Source organism: Sminthopsis crassicaudata, chromosome 4 (assembly GCF_048593235.1).
Source record: "Sminthopsis crassicaudata isolate SCR6 chromosome 4, ASM4859323v1, whole genome shotgun sequence".
NCBI lineage: Eukaryota > Metazoa > Chordata > Mammalia > Dasyuromorphia > Dasyuridae > Sminthopsis > Sminthopsis crassicaudata.
The window spans coordinates 293,637,727-293,655,102 of record NC_133620.1 but is presented as its reverse complement, the minus strand read 5'-3'; the positions used below and the strand labels follow the sequence as shown (position 1 = coordinate 293,655,102).

The following is a 17,376-nucleotide window of genomic DNA, read 5'->3' as shown; positions in this document are numbered from 1 at the left end:
CAGGTCTGCTAGGCCTAAGGGTTGATCTGGGGAAAAACACCGGCTGCTCATTGCCTTTATTTTAAGAAAGAGAATAAGGAGGCAGAAATAAATCAGAAGATCATCTTGGGTGGGTAGGGGGAGAGGAGATGGGTAGAGGGGTGGAGAGGAGAAACAGGACACAATAACTTTAGGGGCTTTCTCAAACCACAAGCAAAAGGAAGAGTAAAGAAAGGGGAAGAAAGGTAGCTTCCTGTCTCTGAAGGAAACCAGATCCACACTCAGCTTTCCAAACTATATGGAGCTCTTTCCACAGAGATTTAGGATGTGGGGGTGACAAGGTGTTATCCCTTTCCTTCAGATGAAAAAATGTGTCCTGGGTGGAAGATTACTGTGGAGATTAAAATTATCCCATCTACAATAAGAGAGACTGAAGCAGAGGTGTGAGACAATGGCACTTTATTGAAGGGTCCATGGTCCCCTCCGATGAAGTGGACCTCAGATCTTCCTCATGATCTGAGATGCCATCTCCCCTTAGGGCTAAACTTTTATAGAGTTATAGTTATGTTAAATATGGAATGGTGATTTCATTGGTTAACATAGGCTAAAATATGACTACCAGCAGGGTCCCAAGTTGGGTCAAGTCAGTCTGTGTGAGCAGTCAGTGACCTAAGTGGTCATAAGATGGTCCCCTGCTCCTCTTGGACAAATGATAGGTCTGGAGTTACAAAAATCTTTTGGGGAGACTTCTCTTGTAGTTGTGATCTCTGCCATGCTGGGCTTGGTCACCATGACAAGGCAAAAACAAGGCGGGGGAGGGGCTTCCCATAGTTAAGCAAGTAAACTTTGAATCTGTAGCTCACAGGTCTGAGGGCTAATATACAGAACTTGGTATGATCCTATCAAATTGATTAATACCGAATGGGATAGAACAGGGTCCAAATGAATTATTTCTCTCAGTGCACAAGGCCATACAATTGGGGTCTGGACAAAAAAAGCGTTCCTTTCTATAAAGGGGATACCCATTTTCTCTAGGGCTGCGGTATCACAGTCAAATAGAAATACTGGCTACCTATTGATTTGGAAAACCACAAATTAGCATTGTCTATGTTGTAATGTATTTTTAATTTAATTTGTAAAACATTTCCCAATTACATTTATTCTGGTTCTCTTGTGGCCAACATGTGACACTTCTGGCAGAGAGTTTGATGCCTCTGCCCTAGGGGTCCCCACAATAATAGGGGATCCCCACAGAGATCCAGGAAATTTCTCCAGAGTCCTTATTCCCCTACAGAAATCCCCCATACACATCCTTGCCACTGCAAAGGTTAAATGGAATTGCCATCTCATCCAAAAGGGCAAGTTGGCTCACAGTGAAGAGAAATAGTAAAGCATGTCAGCTACTCCTAGACACAGTTATTCTCACCCTAACAAGTGGTAGGGCATCTTCCATTCACAAAAGGCAAGCAGTCTGGATCTGTCTAAATGCTGTGGGGTCCCACAACCAAAGGAATTCCGAGCTTCCCCCACCCTCAACCAATTGATATTGAAGGAAAGGTCTGGGAGCTCCAGAATTATTATGAAAGTCTTTCAATAATCATCTGGGTTACTTACATAGGGGCTTGTCTGGAGTGACTGAGGGTCTCTGATCCCTGCCATGTAGTCTGAGGTGGCAGCCATATTATTCAGTGAATCTCGAAAAAAGACCCCCCAAAGTTCCATGGTGATTATAGAAATAAGACAAAGGTAGGAGGGGCTATCGACATCATGCATACCTCAATGCAGTTTGGTTCAAGTTTTGAGTTAGTGCTTGGGAGCTGGCTCTGGTTCTGGAACCTGGGTGCAAGGCCAGCCCAGGTGACTAGATGTTCAGACGCTCAGGGCTATGGGCTGGTAAGTTCCCAGACACACACAAGGTTATTTGCTAGACACTGTGTCCTTGTAACAGCTTTCACTCCTCTTGGTATCGTTTTCATCCCAGCAAGGGACTCCACATTCCATCTCTGAAGTCCTTGTCATGGCTTTTACCAAGCAGAACCCCACACTCCACCTCTGGAAGCCACCCATACATTCTTTCTTAGCATCTTCTGCAAGGTCCCTGGGGCAGTTCTCCACTGGGTTTTTTAGGGCCTTTTGGGATAAGTCAGGATGAATGTAAGCACAAACTACAAAAACAATATAAGCACAGGTAGTTAAATAAGAGGACCAGTAAGAAAATTACCACAGCTGTTACTTCTTTCCACCTGGCATTTGGTAGTACAACAATGACCTTTGATCCCACTACCAATGTTCATTTATTTCGTCCTGGAATTCAGACATGCCCCGTCCTCGTTTGGCCTCTGGAATATCTTTCCATGGGGCACTCTGGAAATTGTCTTGTCCTCAAGGGCAGCTCATCTGTAGAATTGTTCGTCTTCAGGATACTTGCAGAGGCTCATCAGATGTCCCTGCTAAAATCGTTTACAAGAGAGATGCAACAAGTCGATACAAGCTGGCACAGCCTCTCAAATTTTCTTGCGCCCCTAACTGGCTTATGTTGTGAAAACTAGCTCAGACCTCACAGTTCTAATCAATACCAGAGCTAAGAGGGGGCGCACCAAAGTAGGAACCCAGAGTTTACCTGGAACTTTTAAGTCTTTTCATGTCCCATTAAAATCACTAACATTTAACATACGGGACTGTGCGGTCTTGTTGCTTTCCCAAAAGTTTCTATTCTGTTCCCAATTCCTTTAGGAGCATCGCAGGCTATTGAGGATTCAGTCCTATACACGAAAACATGTCACAACCCTCTTGCAGAAAGAGACTTTCCACCCCTAGGTTCAAGGTGACACAAATGAATGTAGTTAAAAGAGGCATGTCTAACTATAGTCTAACTATAATAAAAGGGGTGGGAGGGTACTTAAGTATTTAAGTAAAACATTACACAGGTTTGTGTACACAGGTTGTGTGTAAGGGAAAAAAACTGTGGTTTCTTTGTTTGTTTTTATCGAAGGATACTGGGCGCAAACAGAAGTTATAAGCCAGAATAAAATTAACTTTTCCATGGATGGAACTCAAAATATTCCATAAGTTACCTCCCTCTAAGACAACTGATTGTCCTAAAATTCTCTTCTGAAAGATACCACACTGAAGAGATTTCCAATTTAGCTTCAATTTAATCCCACAGAATAACAGTTGTATCATTAGCCGACACCCAGAAGGACCTTATTTCACACAGACATATGTACATCTAGTAACAGGCAGATGACTACCCGAGGACCAGTTCCCCCAATCGTTTGGGATATGGAAGGACTATGTATTCAGACTGAAACAGTAAAGTCTTCTTAATGCTTGCATCGCGCCTGTGTCTTCTATTGACCCCTGGCGAGAAATTTGCTATGGGAGAAAAAAAAAAAAAAAAAAAGCTGGGGCCTGATTCTAACAGCATCAAACTGGTCCTTGGGGCCCAAGCCTAAGGGCACATATGTGGCAGGATAAAGCATCCTGAGCTGGGTTTGACTTCAGCTGGGAGTCACCTCTGACAACAATTCCAAAACCTCATAGCCAGACTCAGGAATGATCGGATGGAAAACATCCCTGTTCAAAGGAACACAATGAGGAAACTGAGCCAATTTAGGCAAGGCCAAAGATTGTCTCTGGCACCTTTTGCCCAGATAGACTTCCACCTGTAGTAGTTCAGGATCACATCCTTCCGAGTAGCTTGTGGCGTTTCTCAAATGGTGGGTTACTGATTTAGTGATCCACCAGACAATCATACCTGCATTCAAAACTCAAAGCCATTCTCAGTTACAGTCCCAAGAGATATTATCTCAAATAGCAAGTTCCACTGATAACAGTTTAGGGCTAGATAGTTATTTTTACCCTCATGGAGTTACTATAAGCAAGGGACTGTGTGAGCAGGACTCACTCACAGAGTGTGGGCTGGAATAATCCAAAGGATTGTGGTGGGTAGCACCAAGAGCTTCCCTGGGCGGGATTAGAGGATTTGGATAGTAGAAGAGGGCAACATTTGTAAGGTGCCTGAGGGAACTAGGAGGAATCAGGAGAATCTAACCAGCATGAGTGAGGACAGCTTTGCCCAATAGTCAGTGGGGTGGGAGAGCCGTTCTTGGAATCCACATCTCTCCCAGGGCACTGCCCACCTTTTGGGCAGTAACATTTTTCCTGACCTGTACCCTTAGGAGTAATGCTCTCCTCTCTCAGGGCCTTTTGCAGCCCTTAAGGATTTGGCAGGAGGAGACTCGGTGGTAAAGGATAAGTGCAGGGTGGTGCAGGACCGTGCAGGGCCGTGCAGGGCGGTGCAGGGCCTGGGATGCTCTAGATAGAAAGTCCGCCTGGAGGAGTCCTCTGAGAGTGTGACAGGTTTTGTTTGGCTTGAAAACTTTCCCCATCTCTACTTCTCTACCGGAGACTGCAAAACTGGGGACTTTATTTCCACACGAACCCGGGAGCTCAGTTGCACAGGTCAGAGTGTGGCACTGTGTGAGATCTCTACAACCAGCATAGGCGGCGATATAAAAAGTGGCAGAATCTCGTCTCTCCATCTTCTGACATTGTCAGGGTACACAATTCACACGATTTACTTTTCATTTTACGCTCACTGTGGCTTTTAAGCATGTTAGAGGCAGTGGGAGGAGTCACTTCTCACTGTTGGGAATTGGATCTATTAGAAAGAGACTGATTTATGAATCAGTTGCCAGGAGGGTTAATGATTGGCATGGATGCGCCCCGAGAGAGGCCGAGAGCCAGTTCACAAGGGGAGTTCACCTCCTCCCCAAACCAGGCCGGGGCCAGCATTTCAGAGCCACGGCTCGTAAAGTCGCGGGGACTCGTTCCACTGGAGTAGGTTCACAAGGACAAGCAGACTCCAACCACTCAAAGCCATCCCCCCCCCTCCTCCACCTCTCCCCCCCCCCACCAGCTAGGATAGTGGAACTCACCCCTTCCCGCTTCGAGTAAGAAAACGAGGCACAGCTCCCCTTAAGTGAGAGAGTGGGTGGCCCTGAAAAGGGCCTTTGGGGAACGAGAAGCGGACAGTGTTCGACCCCGGCAGAAGCGCTCAGCCGCCGAAGCCATACAGAGTGCGGCCCTGGCGCTTGAGAGCGTAGACCACGTCCATGGCCGTGACTGTCTTCCTCTTGGCGTGCTCAGTGTAAGTGACGGCGTCACGGATCACGTTCTCCAGAAACACCTTCAGCACCCCACGGGTCTCCTCGTAGATCAGCCCCGAGATACGCTTGACGCCCCCTCGCCGAGCCAAACGCCGAATGGCAGGCTTGGTGATGCCCTGGATGTTATCCCGCAGCACTTTCCTGTGCCGCTTGGCACCGCCTTTCCCCAGCCCCTTGCCGCCTTTACCACGACCGGACATGGCTGAGAGTAACGTTCGGACACTGAAAGCCTGACAGTTGGAAGCGGGCTGCGCGACCTCTTTATATAAGGTTCGTGCGGACCTCTTTGAAAACAGCAAGAGGGCGGTGGGAAATTGACTCTGAGGCTCCGCCTCCCCTTGGACCTCGGCTTCCTTCTCATAGGACAGGAAGGAGCAGAGAGACAATCCCGAAGAGCCAGCGCTCCCCTTTTACTCAATTCTTTTTTTATTTCTTTACCAGGAACGGCGGGTGATTCTTTTCAGAAACACTAGATTTAGCTTCTCATTTTCCATTCTAAACTCGGAAGCCATTCTTGCAAAGTGTTGACAGGCGTTGACTTTAGTTCAATCAGTTCGTCATTTGGCTAGTCTTGCCGGGGCGCCCCCACCCCCTTGTCGGGTTACGCGCCATATCATGTCGTGGTTTTACATCCTAGTGTGAAAAGTTTAAATTTCCAGTCGTTGGAATATGTTGCGGAGATGGGGGGGGAGGGGAGGGAAGGAGGAAAGGAGCATCAGGTTGCCTTTACATGCAATTTATACTTGAAAGCAGGGGTTATTAATCTGGGGGTCCTTGGCTTTTTTTTTTTTTTTTCTTTGAGCCCTTTGACAACTGCACTTCTATTTAATCGGTTTCCCTTGTAATCCTATTTTCCTTTGTGTACTTGAAAGCATTACTCTGAGGCGTGCATACATTTCGCCGGACTGCCCAGTATCTGGAAAACTTAAGGACGCTCCACCCTATATCCAAACACCCCTAACTAAAAGGAAACAAACAGCCACTCTACCGGACTGTTGGATAGTCACTTTTCAGGCGTGTCCGACTCTCCGGGACCCCTTTTGAGATGTTTTTGACAAAGATACCGGAGTAGTTTGCCATTTGCTCCTTCAGCTCATTTTTACCGAAGAGGAAAGGGAGAGAAGTACGGTCATGTGACTTGCCTAAGGACACACAGCCCATAAGCACCGAGCGCCGTATTTGAACTGAGGCCTTCCTGACTTCTGGCCTGGCATTCCATCCATTGCGCCACCTAGCGGCCGGGCGTACTGGAAAGCCGTGAACCTTGTAAACCGGGAATCACAATGGCTCCTCTTCTCCGGATTTCATAGTAAAGTGAATCCATCAATCACTCAGGCAAGTGCTTGAATTTTATTAATAAATAAAAGTTATTTTCTTGATTGTGCTTACTGCGTGTCAGGCTCAGCTTTGGGGTACAAAGAAGAGCCAAAAGAAGCCCTTAAGAAGTGTGTTTTCCTTCCTTCCGGCCCCTCCCTGCCCCCCTCTAACAAGTAACATAATCCCCCAATAGGTGAAATTGGGCGTGGGGGTGGGAAGGGGGAGGCGGGACCAGGAGGAGTGAGGAGGGGATACCCAGCTCCAAATGGGACAGAGAAATTCAGAAGAGGGCCGTCGGGTGGGAAATTAAGAGACGTTTGCGTTAGGATTCTTACAAGGTGCTAATCACTGAAATTGATAAAGACAATAATTATCTAATTTAGCCTGGTTCAGTGGGATTGATCTGGCCCTACAAGGAGATGATGTAGTCCAGAACGTGAAACAAGGTGCTCAGTGGAATTGAGGAGATGATGGTTAAATCAACAAATAACGGTTTCCTAGTGATGTATTGATGGATGTATACTCAGTGCGGGGCATACAAGGAGGAGCTCTCCGGGCCAGAGGGAGAAGCGCACTAGAAGCTCTGGGAGCCTCAGCCAGGGTTCAGTCGAGCAGATTCAGAAGCCAGACAAGGCAGGGGGGCAGACCTAAGGAAGACAGACAAGTGGTGGCGGCTGTCCGGTGGAGAACGCTGAAACCAAGATGCGGAAGGCCTCCAGAAAACTAGCCGAGCCCCAAGTGAAGGTGATCAGATTTTGAAGTGTTATGCCACAGTCTCCTTGAGCTGTTCTACCTCAGTTTCCCTGCACTAGTTTCCCTTATTGTGCTGACTGGGTTTCCCTGAATTGTTCTACCTCAGTTTCCTTAACTGCTCTGCCTCAGTCCCCTTAAGTTATAAAACCCCTCTGGTTCATTAAGACTTTGGACCATTTGCTCTAAGGTTATAAATTGTCAATGGTAGATGAGGAGCAGATCAGACATCCTGGCTCCTAGCTCCTTCTGCCTTCAAAGAATTTTTGACACTGTCCCTCTAAAATATTCCAAGAGATAAGATCATCCCGGATACTTCAATTGACATCCTTACTTCTGTTTATTCAAACATCCTGACTCTGGTTTCCTTTCTCTCTCTCTTTTTTAAAATAATTTATTAATTTTATAATTATAATCTTTTTGACAGTACATATGCATGGGTATTTTTTTTTTACATTATCCCTTGTATTCACTTTTCCAAATTTTCCCCTCCCTCCCTCTACTCCCTCCCCTAGATGACAAGCAATCCCATATATATATATTAAATGTGTTACAGTATATCCTAGATACAATATATGTGTATAAATCCAAATTTCTTGTTGCACGGTAAGAATTGGATTCCAAAGTTATAAGTAACTTGGGTAGAAAGACAATAGTGTAAACATTTTACACTCCTTTCCCAGTGTTCCTTTTCTGGGTGTAGTTGTTTCTGTCCATCATTGATCAACTGGAACTGAATTGGATCTTCTCTATGTTGAAGATATCTACTTCAATTAGTATATATCTTCATACAGTATCGTTGTGGAAGTGTATAGTGATCTCCTGGTTCTGCTCTTTTCACTCAGCATCAGATCATGTAAGTCTCTCCAAGCCTCTCTGTATTCCTCCTGCCGGTCATTTCTTACAGAACAATAATATTCCATAACCTTCATATACCACAATTTACCCAACCATTCTCCAATTGATGGACAGCCATTCATCTTCCAGCTTCTAGCCACTATGAAAAGGGCTGCCACAAACATTTTGGCACATACAGGCCCCTTTCCCTTCTTTAGTATTTCCTTGGGATATAAGCCCAGTAGTAGCGCTGCTGGATCAAAGGGTATGCACAGTTTGATAACTTTTTGGGCATAGTTCCAAATTGTTCCCAGCTTTCCCACATCCCCTCCAACATTCATCAAGATCTTTTCCTCTGACTCAGGTTTTCAGTAAGATTTTATTGCTCTCCCCATCCTGACAGAACCAAAAGGTTCTGTAAGAACTTTTCCCGCTCTTGTTCTTTTCTTTTTTTGGAAGATAGAAAATGGTTTGACGTTGTCCCATTAGTCACTGGATACTTTGAGACAAGAGTTCTGCCCAGTCAATTAAACTCTCCAATTAATAAAATATTAAAAACTCTCTAATCTCTATCTTGACTCCGTTTCTCCGGCATTACAGAAGGAGACAATAAAGGATTTGGACTTTAACTCCTGGCTGCATTTGGAGGAATTACTCTGAACTGAAACTGCCTCCAGAAGCCCCCCAAGAAACCTGCTTTCAGAGAATATTTTTTCACAATCATATAATTTATTCTTTTTTATTTTTATTTAGTACTTTTTCTTTACCAAATATATACATGGGTAATTTTACAACATTGACAATTGCCAAATCTTTTCTTCTAATTTTTCCCCTCCTTCCCCTCCCCCCCAGATGGCAGGTTGACCAATACATGTTAAATATGTTAAAGTAGATGTTAAATACAAGATATGTATAAATGTCCATACAGTTATTTTGCTGTACAAAAAAAAAAAAAAATCAGATTTTTGAAATAGTGTACAATTCGCCTGCAAAGGAAATCCAAAATACAGTCAGACAAAATTAGAGGGACTGGAAATTCTATGTAGTGGTTCATAGTCATCTCCCAGAGTTCTTAAGCTGGGTGTAGCTGGTTCAGTACATTACTGCTCTATTGGAACTGATTTGGTTCATCTCATTGTTGAAAATGGCCACATCCATCAGAATCGATCATCATATAGTATTGTTGTTGAAGTATAGAACAATCTCCTGGTCCTGCTCATTTCACTCAGCATCAGTTCATGTAAGTTTCTCCAGGCCTTTCTGAAATCATCCTGCTGGTCAAATCTTACAGAACAATAATAGAAAATATTATATTTTAGAGAAGAATATTACATGTTTTGACATGGAGGTTCGAAGAAAAGTCCTGAATCCTTCAAACCTAGGAAAGCTCATGGAGGTATGAGTACTTGGTACTGATGGAGGCATGAGTTCCTTGACTGAAGTGATTGCCACCCAACTCTCCTTCGAGTACTACTGAACCTTGGGGAGATTTTTTAAAAAGACATATCCCCAGTAAAAAAAAAAGGGTAGGGGTTGGCACAGCCAACATCAAGAATACCAGCTAGGTAGTGCGCTGGATAGAGCTCTGGATTCACCATCAAGATCTGAGTTGAAATGTATACTCACTCGGTGTGTAACCTGGGCAACCACTTGACCTCAACTGTGACAGGTTGTTATGAGGATTAAATGAGACAATGTAGAGTGTCCGGCATATAATAGCTGCCTAAGAAGTGCTTATTTCCATCCTTCCTCAGAGACTCTGGGAAAAAGACAACTGCAGTCTGTTATGGGCCAGAACTTGAAACAAGGTACTAATGTACTTTAGTTCACACCTTTAAAGGAGTTCACACCTTTGGAGAGCATATATAAAAAGGAGATTCACAAGGTGGGAAGAAATATAAGCAAGAAGCCCCCAGGGCCAACCCCATAGAAGCCCACAATCCCACTCTCAGAGGCAGATCAGTCATTCCAACTTCCACCTTTGGCTGGAGACATTCAGAGAGGAGAGAGAGCTCTCAGAACCAAGGAGAGAGATAGGCCTCTAAGAAAGCTAACCAGGCCCAGGAAAAGAGACAAGATTTTGAAGGAGAAAATAAAGGAGCTGGATTTTAATTCCTGACTACATTTGGGGTGATTACACTGAACTGAAAGTAAGGCAGCTTCTAGAAACTCCCCAAGAAACCTGCTGCCAGAGAACATTATATATCTTTAGAGAAGAGAACATTACAGCAATCTGTCTCTTTTTTCCTGACTGACAAAAGAGGACCACATTGGCTCTGCTACCTAATAGCAATCTCGGTGATCCAGGTCCCGGGCAAGTAAATTTTTTTTTTTTTTTTTTCCCTTTCCTCTCTGTTTCATGTTGCCTGGACTAGATGACTTCAAACTAGCACGGGGTAGAAGGAGGAGAGACAGCAAAATCAGAGAACTGGGGTTAATTTGGAATGGAGGAACATATACCAAAGAAACCATATTTTAAAGTAACAGCAGTAGCAGCGGCAGCAGTAGTAGAGGCAAAGGTGGCAGTAGCAACAATAAAACCCTTTTCCTTTGAGCCGCCAGTTTCTTAAGAGAAATCCGTAAAGAATTCTGATTAGTTCAAGTCTCTAATTTAATTATTGTCTCTGCAGTTTTCCCAGAAGAATCTAAGTTCCTTGGGAGGCTTTAGCCTCTGTATCCCGGTCTCCTAATACTGGCGTGGAGCACTGTAGTTGCTTGAGAGGTTTGTTGGATTTTATGAGGGCCCAAAACATCAGAGGTCCCTTTGACTTTCCTTACTCCCTACACTTAATCAGGATGCTTAGTCCTTTGCATTCCGGGTCTGTGATTCTTGGTCTGCCCTGCCATTTCCACACTCTGCCTACACAAGTGTTGGGTTGCTGTAAGAATGTGTTGCGTCCACGCATTCCCCTCCCCAAACTAGGGCTCATTTTCAGGGATATCTGAGCAGTTTTGTAGGATCTGGATTCGGGTCGGGTTACACTGGAGTGAGAACGCCGTGGTGAAGAGGCGCCCGCCCTCCCTCTTCCTTCCTTCCCTCCCGCTTGTTTGACATTCACTTGCCAGTCTTGTTTCACAAAGCCCCCTCCTCCATCCTTCCCATGTACTTGAAATTCAAGGTCTTTCGCCATCTGTCTCAAGCACACTTTCCAGTGGTTTCATCGAGCTCCAGGCCGCTGCTAGCTGAAAGCGGGATCATTTTTGGATCGCTTTCCTTCTAGTGCCCTGCCCTCTCTCTAGATTAGATTGTAAACTCCCTGAAGGCAGTCCCAAATACTTGCTCTCTCCGCCTACCCCCCCCCTCCCCGGAGTGAGCGCCCCAGGACCAGATTATCTGTCAGGTGAGTGCTGGGTAGAAGTTGGCGTAGAAAAGAAGTAGAACTGAAATGGAGAGCCCTGCCCCAAACTCAGCCCTGGATTTTCTCCCTCATCTAACCGCTGGGAATCCGAAGATGGGACCTTAGTGGCCCAGAAAAGTGCCTCCCCTCCCCCCAATTCCGAGCGATTTCCAAAGTGTGTATGGATGCGGGACAGTGGCGCATTCCCATGAATATCTATGCAAGGACCGCCGGAGAGCCTGCGTTACTTCCCTCAGATAGAAATGGGATTTCAGTGCAAATGTGGCGAGAAATTATTTCGGTTTTGTACAGACGAGAAAGCCAAGGGTGTGCAGGAGCGTCCCCAAAAGGAAAGCGTCCCGGGAACCAAGCGGAACTTTCCTGATTTAAAGGAAACACGGGGAGTTGCCTTGATTTCACCTGGGCTTTGCGGGTAGTTGGGGAACTTGGGAAAAGCTGGGTGGGGCCTTATGATTTGAGGTTGAAAATATACGGACCGTAAATCCCAAGGCTTTTTTCGCTTAACTTCTGGATAGAAAGTGAAGGGGATGCGACCGTTTTCCTCCCCCCCCCCCTCCCCTTTAGGGGCAAGCAACCCAACCGCGAAGGAGAGCAGAAAGGCCGTAGGACGGCTGAAGGCGGGCTGCGCAGGAACAGCGCGCCAATCACAGCGCAGCTCCTCCGTCTCGGTCTCCAGTCCCTGTGGGTCTCTGTCTCTATATATATTCCCGGGCGGGCTTGGCGCCACTGTGGCGACCGTGTGCAGTGGCGTTTTTACTTGTCTTTCGTTTTTCCTTTTCTCTTTTCGTGGCTCTCGTGGCCTGGGAGCAGAAAGGGTGTCTGGGAACGATCTTGGCCCGCGGGTCGCCCAGGCGCCCTCGGAGAAGACTCCGGTGAAGAAAGCTGCGAGCAAATAGGCAGTGGAGGAGCTCGGCGCAAGGCTGCTGGGCCACCCATCTTGGAGCTAATCGCCAAGGCTCTAGAAGCGCCAAAGAGCGCGGCGGCGTCTGTGGCTGCCTTTAAGAAGGCGATCCCGGCTATAGGAACAACAGTGGCGCCAAGTTGGGGTTGAAGAGCCTGGTGAGCACCGCGGCCAAGGCCAAGAAGGCGACTAAAAGCCCGGCTCAAGCCAAGCTGCCTAAGCCTAAAAGCAGCCAAACCCAAGGCGGCGCCCAAGAAGTGAAGGGATAATTTGGAAAAATACCTTTTGCCCTCCCGTGCCCTCAGCCCGATCTCAAAATGTGCACAATTATGTCCCAGTTACTTTCCTGGTGGGCGGGGGTAGGTTGAGAGCGCGAATTACGCACCAATCACGAACGCCCATGCTACCGCTGCCCCCGGCCCCGAGTGGGGGAGGGTAAGGGCGCGAATGTTAAGAAAGGGCACCAGAAAGAAGGGGGGCGGGGAAAGTTTCTCAAGTTGGTGAGTGGCTGGAGTTGAAAACCAAGCAAGCGACCGGTTTTCTACTCGCTACGCCACGGTTTCTGCTCAGAGGAACCAGCGTACGTGAAAATACAGCTACTTTTGTTCGAGGTAGTGGGTGGCTCTGAAAAGAGCCTTTGGATACATAGCCTTTTTTTAAGAGTTCAAGCTCTCTCACCGCGAATGCGGCGAGCCAACTGGATGTCTTTGGGCATGATCGTCACGCGCTTGGCGTGGATGGCGCACAGATTGGTGTCCTCGAACAGCCCTACCAGATAAGCTTCGCTCGCCTCCTGCAGAGCCATCACGGCCGAGCTCTGGAAACGAAGGTCAGTCTTGAAGTCCTGCGCGATCTCGCGCACCAGCCGCTGGAAGGGCAGCTTGCGGATCAGCAGCTCGGTAGACTTCTGGTAGCGCCGAATCTCCCGCAGCGCCACAGTGCCCGGCCGATAGCGGTGAGGCTTCTTCACGCCGCCGGTAGCAGGAGCGCTCTTGCGAGCAGCCTTAGTAGCCAGCTGCTTGCGGGGCGCCTTGCCACCTGTAGACTTACGAGCGGTCTGCTTTGTACGAGCCATAATGAGTAGAAGGGGTGGTTAAGGGCAGGGACAGGGAAAAAGAAAAAAAAGAAAAGGAAAAAGAGAAGCACGAGCAGCAACACCCAAAAGACAACGGAGAAACTGGCCAGCCGTCGCTTATATTTATATCGACGACAACGTTCTGATTGGAACGTTCGAAAGCCCTACGCCCAAATGAATTGGTGGAAAATCAACCCTACCCGCCCTCGAAATTCCGAGCAATTTCATTGGATAACGTGATCCCGCCCCTCGCTCCCTTTCTTCTGGGCTCAGTCTACTTGGCTCCTTTTTTTTTCTTTTCCTTCCTTCCTAGGGCCCCCACCTCCCCAGACCTAGCCCCAGCCTTACTCTCGTGCGCTCGCTCACACTCACGTGTTTTAAATTTTTTTGCCGTTTCCCCCTTGAGATTTATTTTTATTTTTATTTTTTTAAGGGATCGATCACAGACTTCTTACTGATCATTACGTTGGTCTCTGAGTATTCCATTTTCTTTTAAGTTCGACTTTTACATTTACTCTTTTCCTTTTACATTTAGAGCATTCTATCGACTCTCTACTCCCACTACCTCCGTACGAGTCCATTCTACCGGTCTAGAAGACCCAATTCCAGGTTTTCTCCTAGTCGGAGACTTTCCTCCCTCTCGACACCTCTCCTCCGTCCCGCGATCCAAACCACGATTTTCGCAAAACAAACAAACAAACAAATAAACAAATAAATAAATAAACACTTTTTTTTTTTCTTTTAAACGACTGTATTCTTATGGCTCCTCTTGGTTTGCTGTTGGACCCTAAGTTTACATCTTCGATGGGTTTTGGGGAGAGGTCAGATGAAGAAGAGAGGAAGTTTCTAGGCGGTGCCATCGAGCGTGATGATGTGTTTGCTGTCTGCCAGGGTCGTCTAACTAAATTCACATCAGGTCAGGTCGGCCCTCTGCTTATTTGCAGAGGAGCTAGCTCTGAGCCAGTGTATACACACGGGGAAACTAGCAGGTGCCTTCAGATTAATTGCAAGGAAAATTTTAATAAACGCCTACCTTTTCCAACGAACTATGGACATTACTCCTTTGGTCACTCAAAGGACAAAGAAATAAAACAACAAAAAGCAACCAACCACGAAGTGTTTCTTCTACTGGAGGTTCCGTAGTAGAGGAAGGAACCCGAGGGATACAGCTTGTACAAACACAAAGACAAACACAAAGGAGGAAAAGAGCTAGAGCAATCGGATCATAAACTCATAAACTCATAAACTCAGCTTCAGATGAAGATCAAGATTCCGTGGAACAATCTGCGTGAAGCTTGTGTTGTAGCAAGAGACAAAAGGAAACTGTTGAAGGATTGGGCCGTGATGGCTCTGCAGGAGCCATCGGGGCATCAGAGCCGCCCTTTGCTTTAGCAAGATTTCTGAAGCTGCTTGGAGAATAGATGAACGGGAGAGGCTAGAAGCAGGACGACCAGGGCCAGAAACGGTTTTTTGTGGTGACAAATAGAGGAAAATTTGAACTCGGAGGTGGATGGATGCGAAGCGCTTAAAGGAACTGGGGTGGTGGAATGGGGGGGGGGGTGCAGACGTATTAGGAACCACCGCGACTGAGTGGGGTGCTAAACGATAAGGAACGAAATGGTTTCTCTCCGAGAAAATGAAGGCTTTTCGAGAAGGCGAGAATGGGCTGGGGATGGGAAAGACTTAGGAAGATTGTCTTTGGCGAATCCTTTTGGACTGGGAATTAGTAAACCAGGAGTCCCAGGGAAAGGATGAAGACCGGGCTCCCTGAGTTAAGACGATGAGTAGCATAGAGTGGTAGCCAGGACAATTCTGGAGAGACATCCAAGCTTATAGGTCCGGAGGTGGACGATGATGACGCAGCAACACAAGGGAAACCGAGGAAGGGCCAGCCCGGAAGGAAGAGAGCCAGGAGAGAGAGACCCAAGTTGTTTCATAAAGCTTCACTTGAAATTTGGCAATTACGTTCCCTTCCTAAGAGAACTTCCCTAGTACATCAAGAATTGGTCTAAATTAGACCTCTCAGAACACCCAAACATTACCCTCCCTTCTCCTGAGTAAGGGGTCCTTTCTGTGACCGTCTGACTTCCCTGACTCAAGTCTATGCGGCACCTCGGGGCGGAGATAACCTAGCCTCCTCTGTAGTAAGATATGTACGGTTTGTCAATCCAATGCTTGATGAGTGACTTCGGGCACTATGTCATCACGGCTTTTCCTCCCCAAAGCTAAGAAGTTTGCCAAGCCGCGGGGGAGGGGGGGAAGGAGTGAGTAGGGGAGGGAGAAGTATTGGTGACCCCATAACCATCTCGACTTTCCCGAAGTAGGGGCAGCCCAAGTTTTTATCCAGCTCTTTCTTTGAAAGCGTGGGCGGCTCTGAAAAGAGCCTTTGGTTTCTGCGTAGTAGACGAATCTCCTCATTTCCAGGGATTGTCTGTCATTAGCAGGGCTGGCTTACTTGCCTTTGGCTTTGTGGTGACTCTCGGTCTTCTTGGGCAGCAGCACGGCCTGGATGTTGGGCAGGACGCCGCCCTGGGCAATGGTCACCTTGCCCAGCAGCTTGTTGAGCTCCTCATCGTTGCGGATGGCCAGCTGTAAGTGGCGAGGGATGATGCGCGTCTTCTTGTTGTCTCGGGCCGCGTTGCCCGCCAGCTCCAGGATCTCAGCTGTCAGGTACTCCAGGACCGCGGCCAAATACACCGGCGCGCCGGCGCCCACACGTTCCGAGTAGTTGCCTTTCCGGAGCAGGCGGTGCACTCGGCCCACCGGGAACTGCAGGCCAGCCCGGGAAGAGCGAGACTTCGCCTTGGCACGAGCTTTGCCTCCTTGTTTTCCGCGTCCAGACATGATGGAAGAAGTAGGTAAGGTAGAGAGATAAAGGTGGATAAATAGACAGCGACTTGCTCAGAAGCTGCAAGAGGCGAAAGATGAATTTCCTTCCGCGTAAGATCGAACCTATTATCCTGTGAGGCGGTAGACTAAACGGCGCCGTCCGATTGGTTACAGGCGTCTTGGACAAAGCGGCCAATTGTGAAGTAGATTTGGGATCTTGTTATTTACATATACCCCTCCCACCTGGGGGCGGACTTACTAGGCCCCGTCCAATCAGAAAGAGAACTCTGTCATCCTTCATTTGAATGAAAGCCTTACAAATAGTCTAACATCACTGGGGGACCTTACACTTCTCTCTTTCCTCATCTGCTCTCTCTCCGTGGAGTGTTTGCAGCCATGCCTGAGCCCGCCAAGTCCGCTCCTGCACCCAAAAAGGGTTCCAAAAAGGCCGTTACCAAGGCCCAGAAGAAGGACGGCAAGAAGCGCAAGCGCAGCCGCAAGGAAAGTTACTCCATCTACGTGTACAAAGTGCTGAAACAGGTCCATCCCGACACTGGCATCTCGTCGAAAGCCATGGGCATCATGAACTCGTTCGTCAACGACATCTTCGAGCGCATCGCCGGCGAGGCGTCCCGCCTGGCTCATTACAACAAGCGCTCCACCATCACGTCTCGGGAAATCCAGACAGCCGTACGCCTGCTGCTGCCCGGGGAGCTGGCTAAGCACGCCGTGTCCGAGGGCACCAAGGCAGTCACTAAGTACACCAGCTCCAAGTAAAATTGGAGGTCTCCGGGGGTGCCTGACGTCTCTCAACGTACACAACGGCTCTTTTAAGAGCCACCCACTTCTCTCTAAGGGAGAGCTGACGCGCTAAATGCACCCGGCTTTCCGTGGGAAGCCTTGGAGTCTGCTGTTTCTCTAAGTGCGAGGGGGGGAGGGGTGCAGGGCGGAAGGGAAAGCTGGAACACTGCCGGCCGAACTGCCGGCCGCCAGCTAGGGCTGCGGGTCCGGGTTCCTCTGACTCTTCTCTTAGTCACCACCCCAGCAGTCAACCACCGATGCCTCAGCCTCTCAAGCCATGGATGCTTTTTCAAATTACGCGCAATAACAATGCTGATGCCCATCTAATTATCCTGAATACCAAAGAAAAGTAGGAGA

General features: G+C 47.6%; 4 protein-coding genes across 9 annotated transcripts; 1 reads left to right on the top strand and 3 right to left on the bottom strand.

Moving 5' to 3' along the window:
• Window positions 1-421: 421 nt before the first annotated feature.
• LOC141566671 (histone H4) lies at window positions 422-5,401 on the bottom strand. 6 transcript variants are annotated; one of them, XM_074311537.1, is made up of 3 exons: window positions 4,920-5,401; window positions 2,249-3,354; window positions 422-2,144 (listed from the first exon to the last, which is right to left on the bottom strand). In XM_074311537.1, exon 1 carries the CDS (start codon window positions 5,348-5,350, stop codon window positions 5,039-5,041), a length of 312 nt encoding a protein of 103 aa, XP_074167638.1. In that variant the 5' UTR covers window positions 5,351-5,401; the 3' UTR covers window positions 422-2,144; window positions 2,249-3,354; window positions 4,920-5,038. The 6 variants fall into 6 exon arrangements, with proteins under 6 accessions (XP_074167638.1, XP_074167639.1, XP_074167643.1 ...); XM_074311538.1 differs by having other exon boundaries at window positions 422-2,429; window positions 3,207-3,354; XM_074311542.1 differs by having other exon boundaries at window positions 3,207-3,354.
• Window positions 5,402-12,929: 7,528 nt separating this feature from the next.
• LOC141566666 (histone H3) lies at window positions 12,930-13,501 on the bottom strand. The gene has a single exon (XM_074311531.1). The coding sequence runs from the start codon at window positions 13,387-13,389 to the stop codon at window positions 12,979-12,981; it is 411 nt and encodes a 136-aa protein (XP_074167632.1). The 5' UTR covers window positions 13,390-13,501; the 3' UTR covers window positions 12,930-12,978.
• Window positions 13,502-14,723: 1,222 nt separating this feature from the next.
• Window positions 14,724-16,331, bottom strand: LOC141566668 (histone H2A type 1-like). Its single transcript, XM_074311533.1, has one exon. It carries the CDS (start codon window positions 16,231-16,233, stop codon window positions 15,841-15,843), a length of 393 nt encoding a protein of 130 aa, XP_074167634.1. The 5' UTR covers window positions 16,234-16,331; the 3' UTR covers window positions 14,724-15,840.
• Window positions 16,332-16,555: 224 nt separating this feature from the next.
• On the top strand, window positions 16,556-17,062 carry LOC141566670 (histone H2B type 2-E). The gene has a single exon (XM_074311535.1). The coding sequence runs from the start codon at window positions 16,615-16,617 to the stop codon at window positions 16,993-16,995; it is 381 nt and encodes a 126-aa protein (XP_074167636.1). The 5' UTR covers window positions 16,556-16,614; the 3' UTR covers window positions 16,996-17,062.
• Window positions 17,063-17,376: the final 314 nt, after the last annotated feature.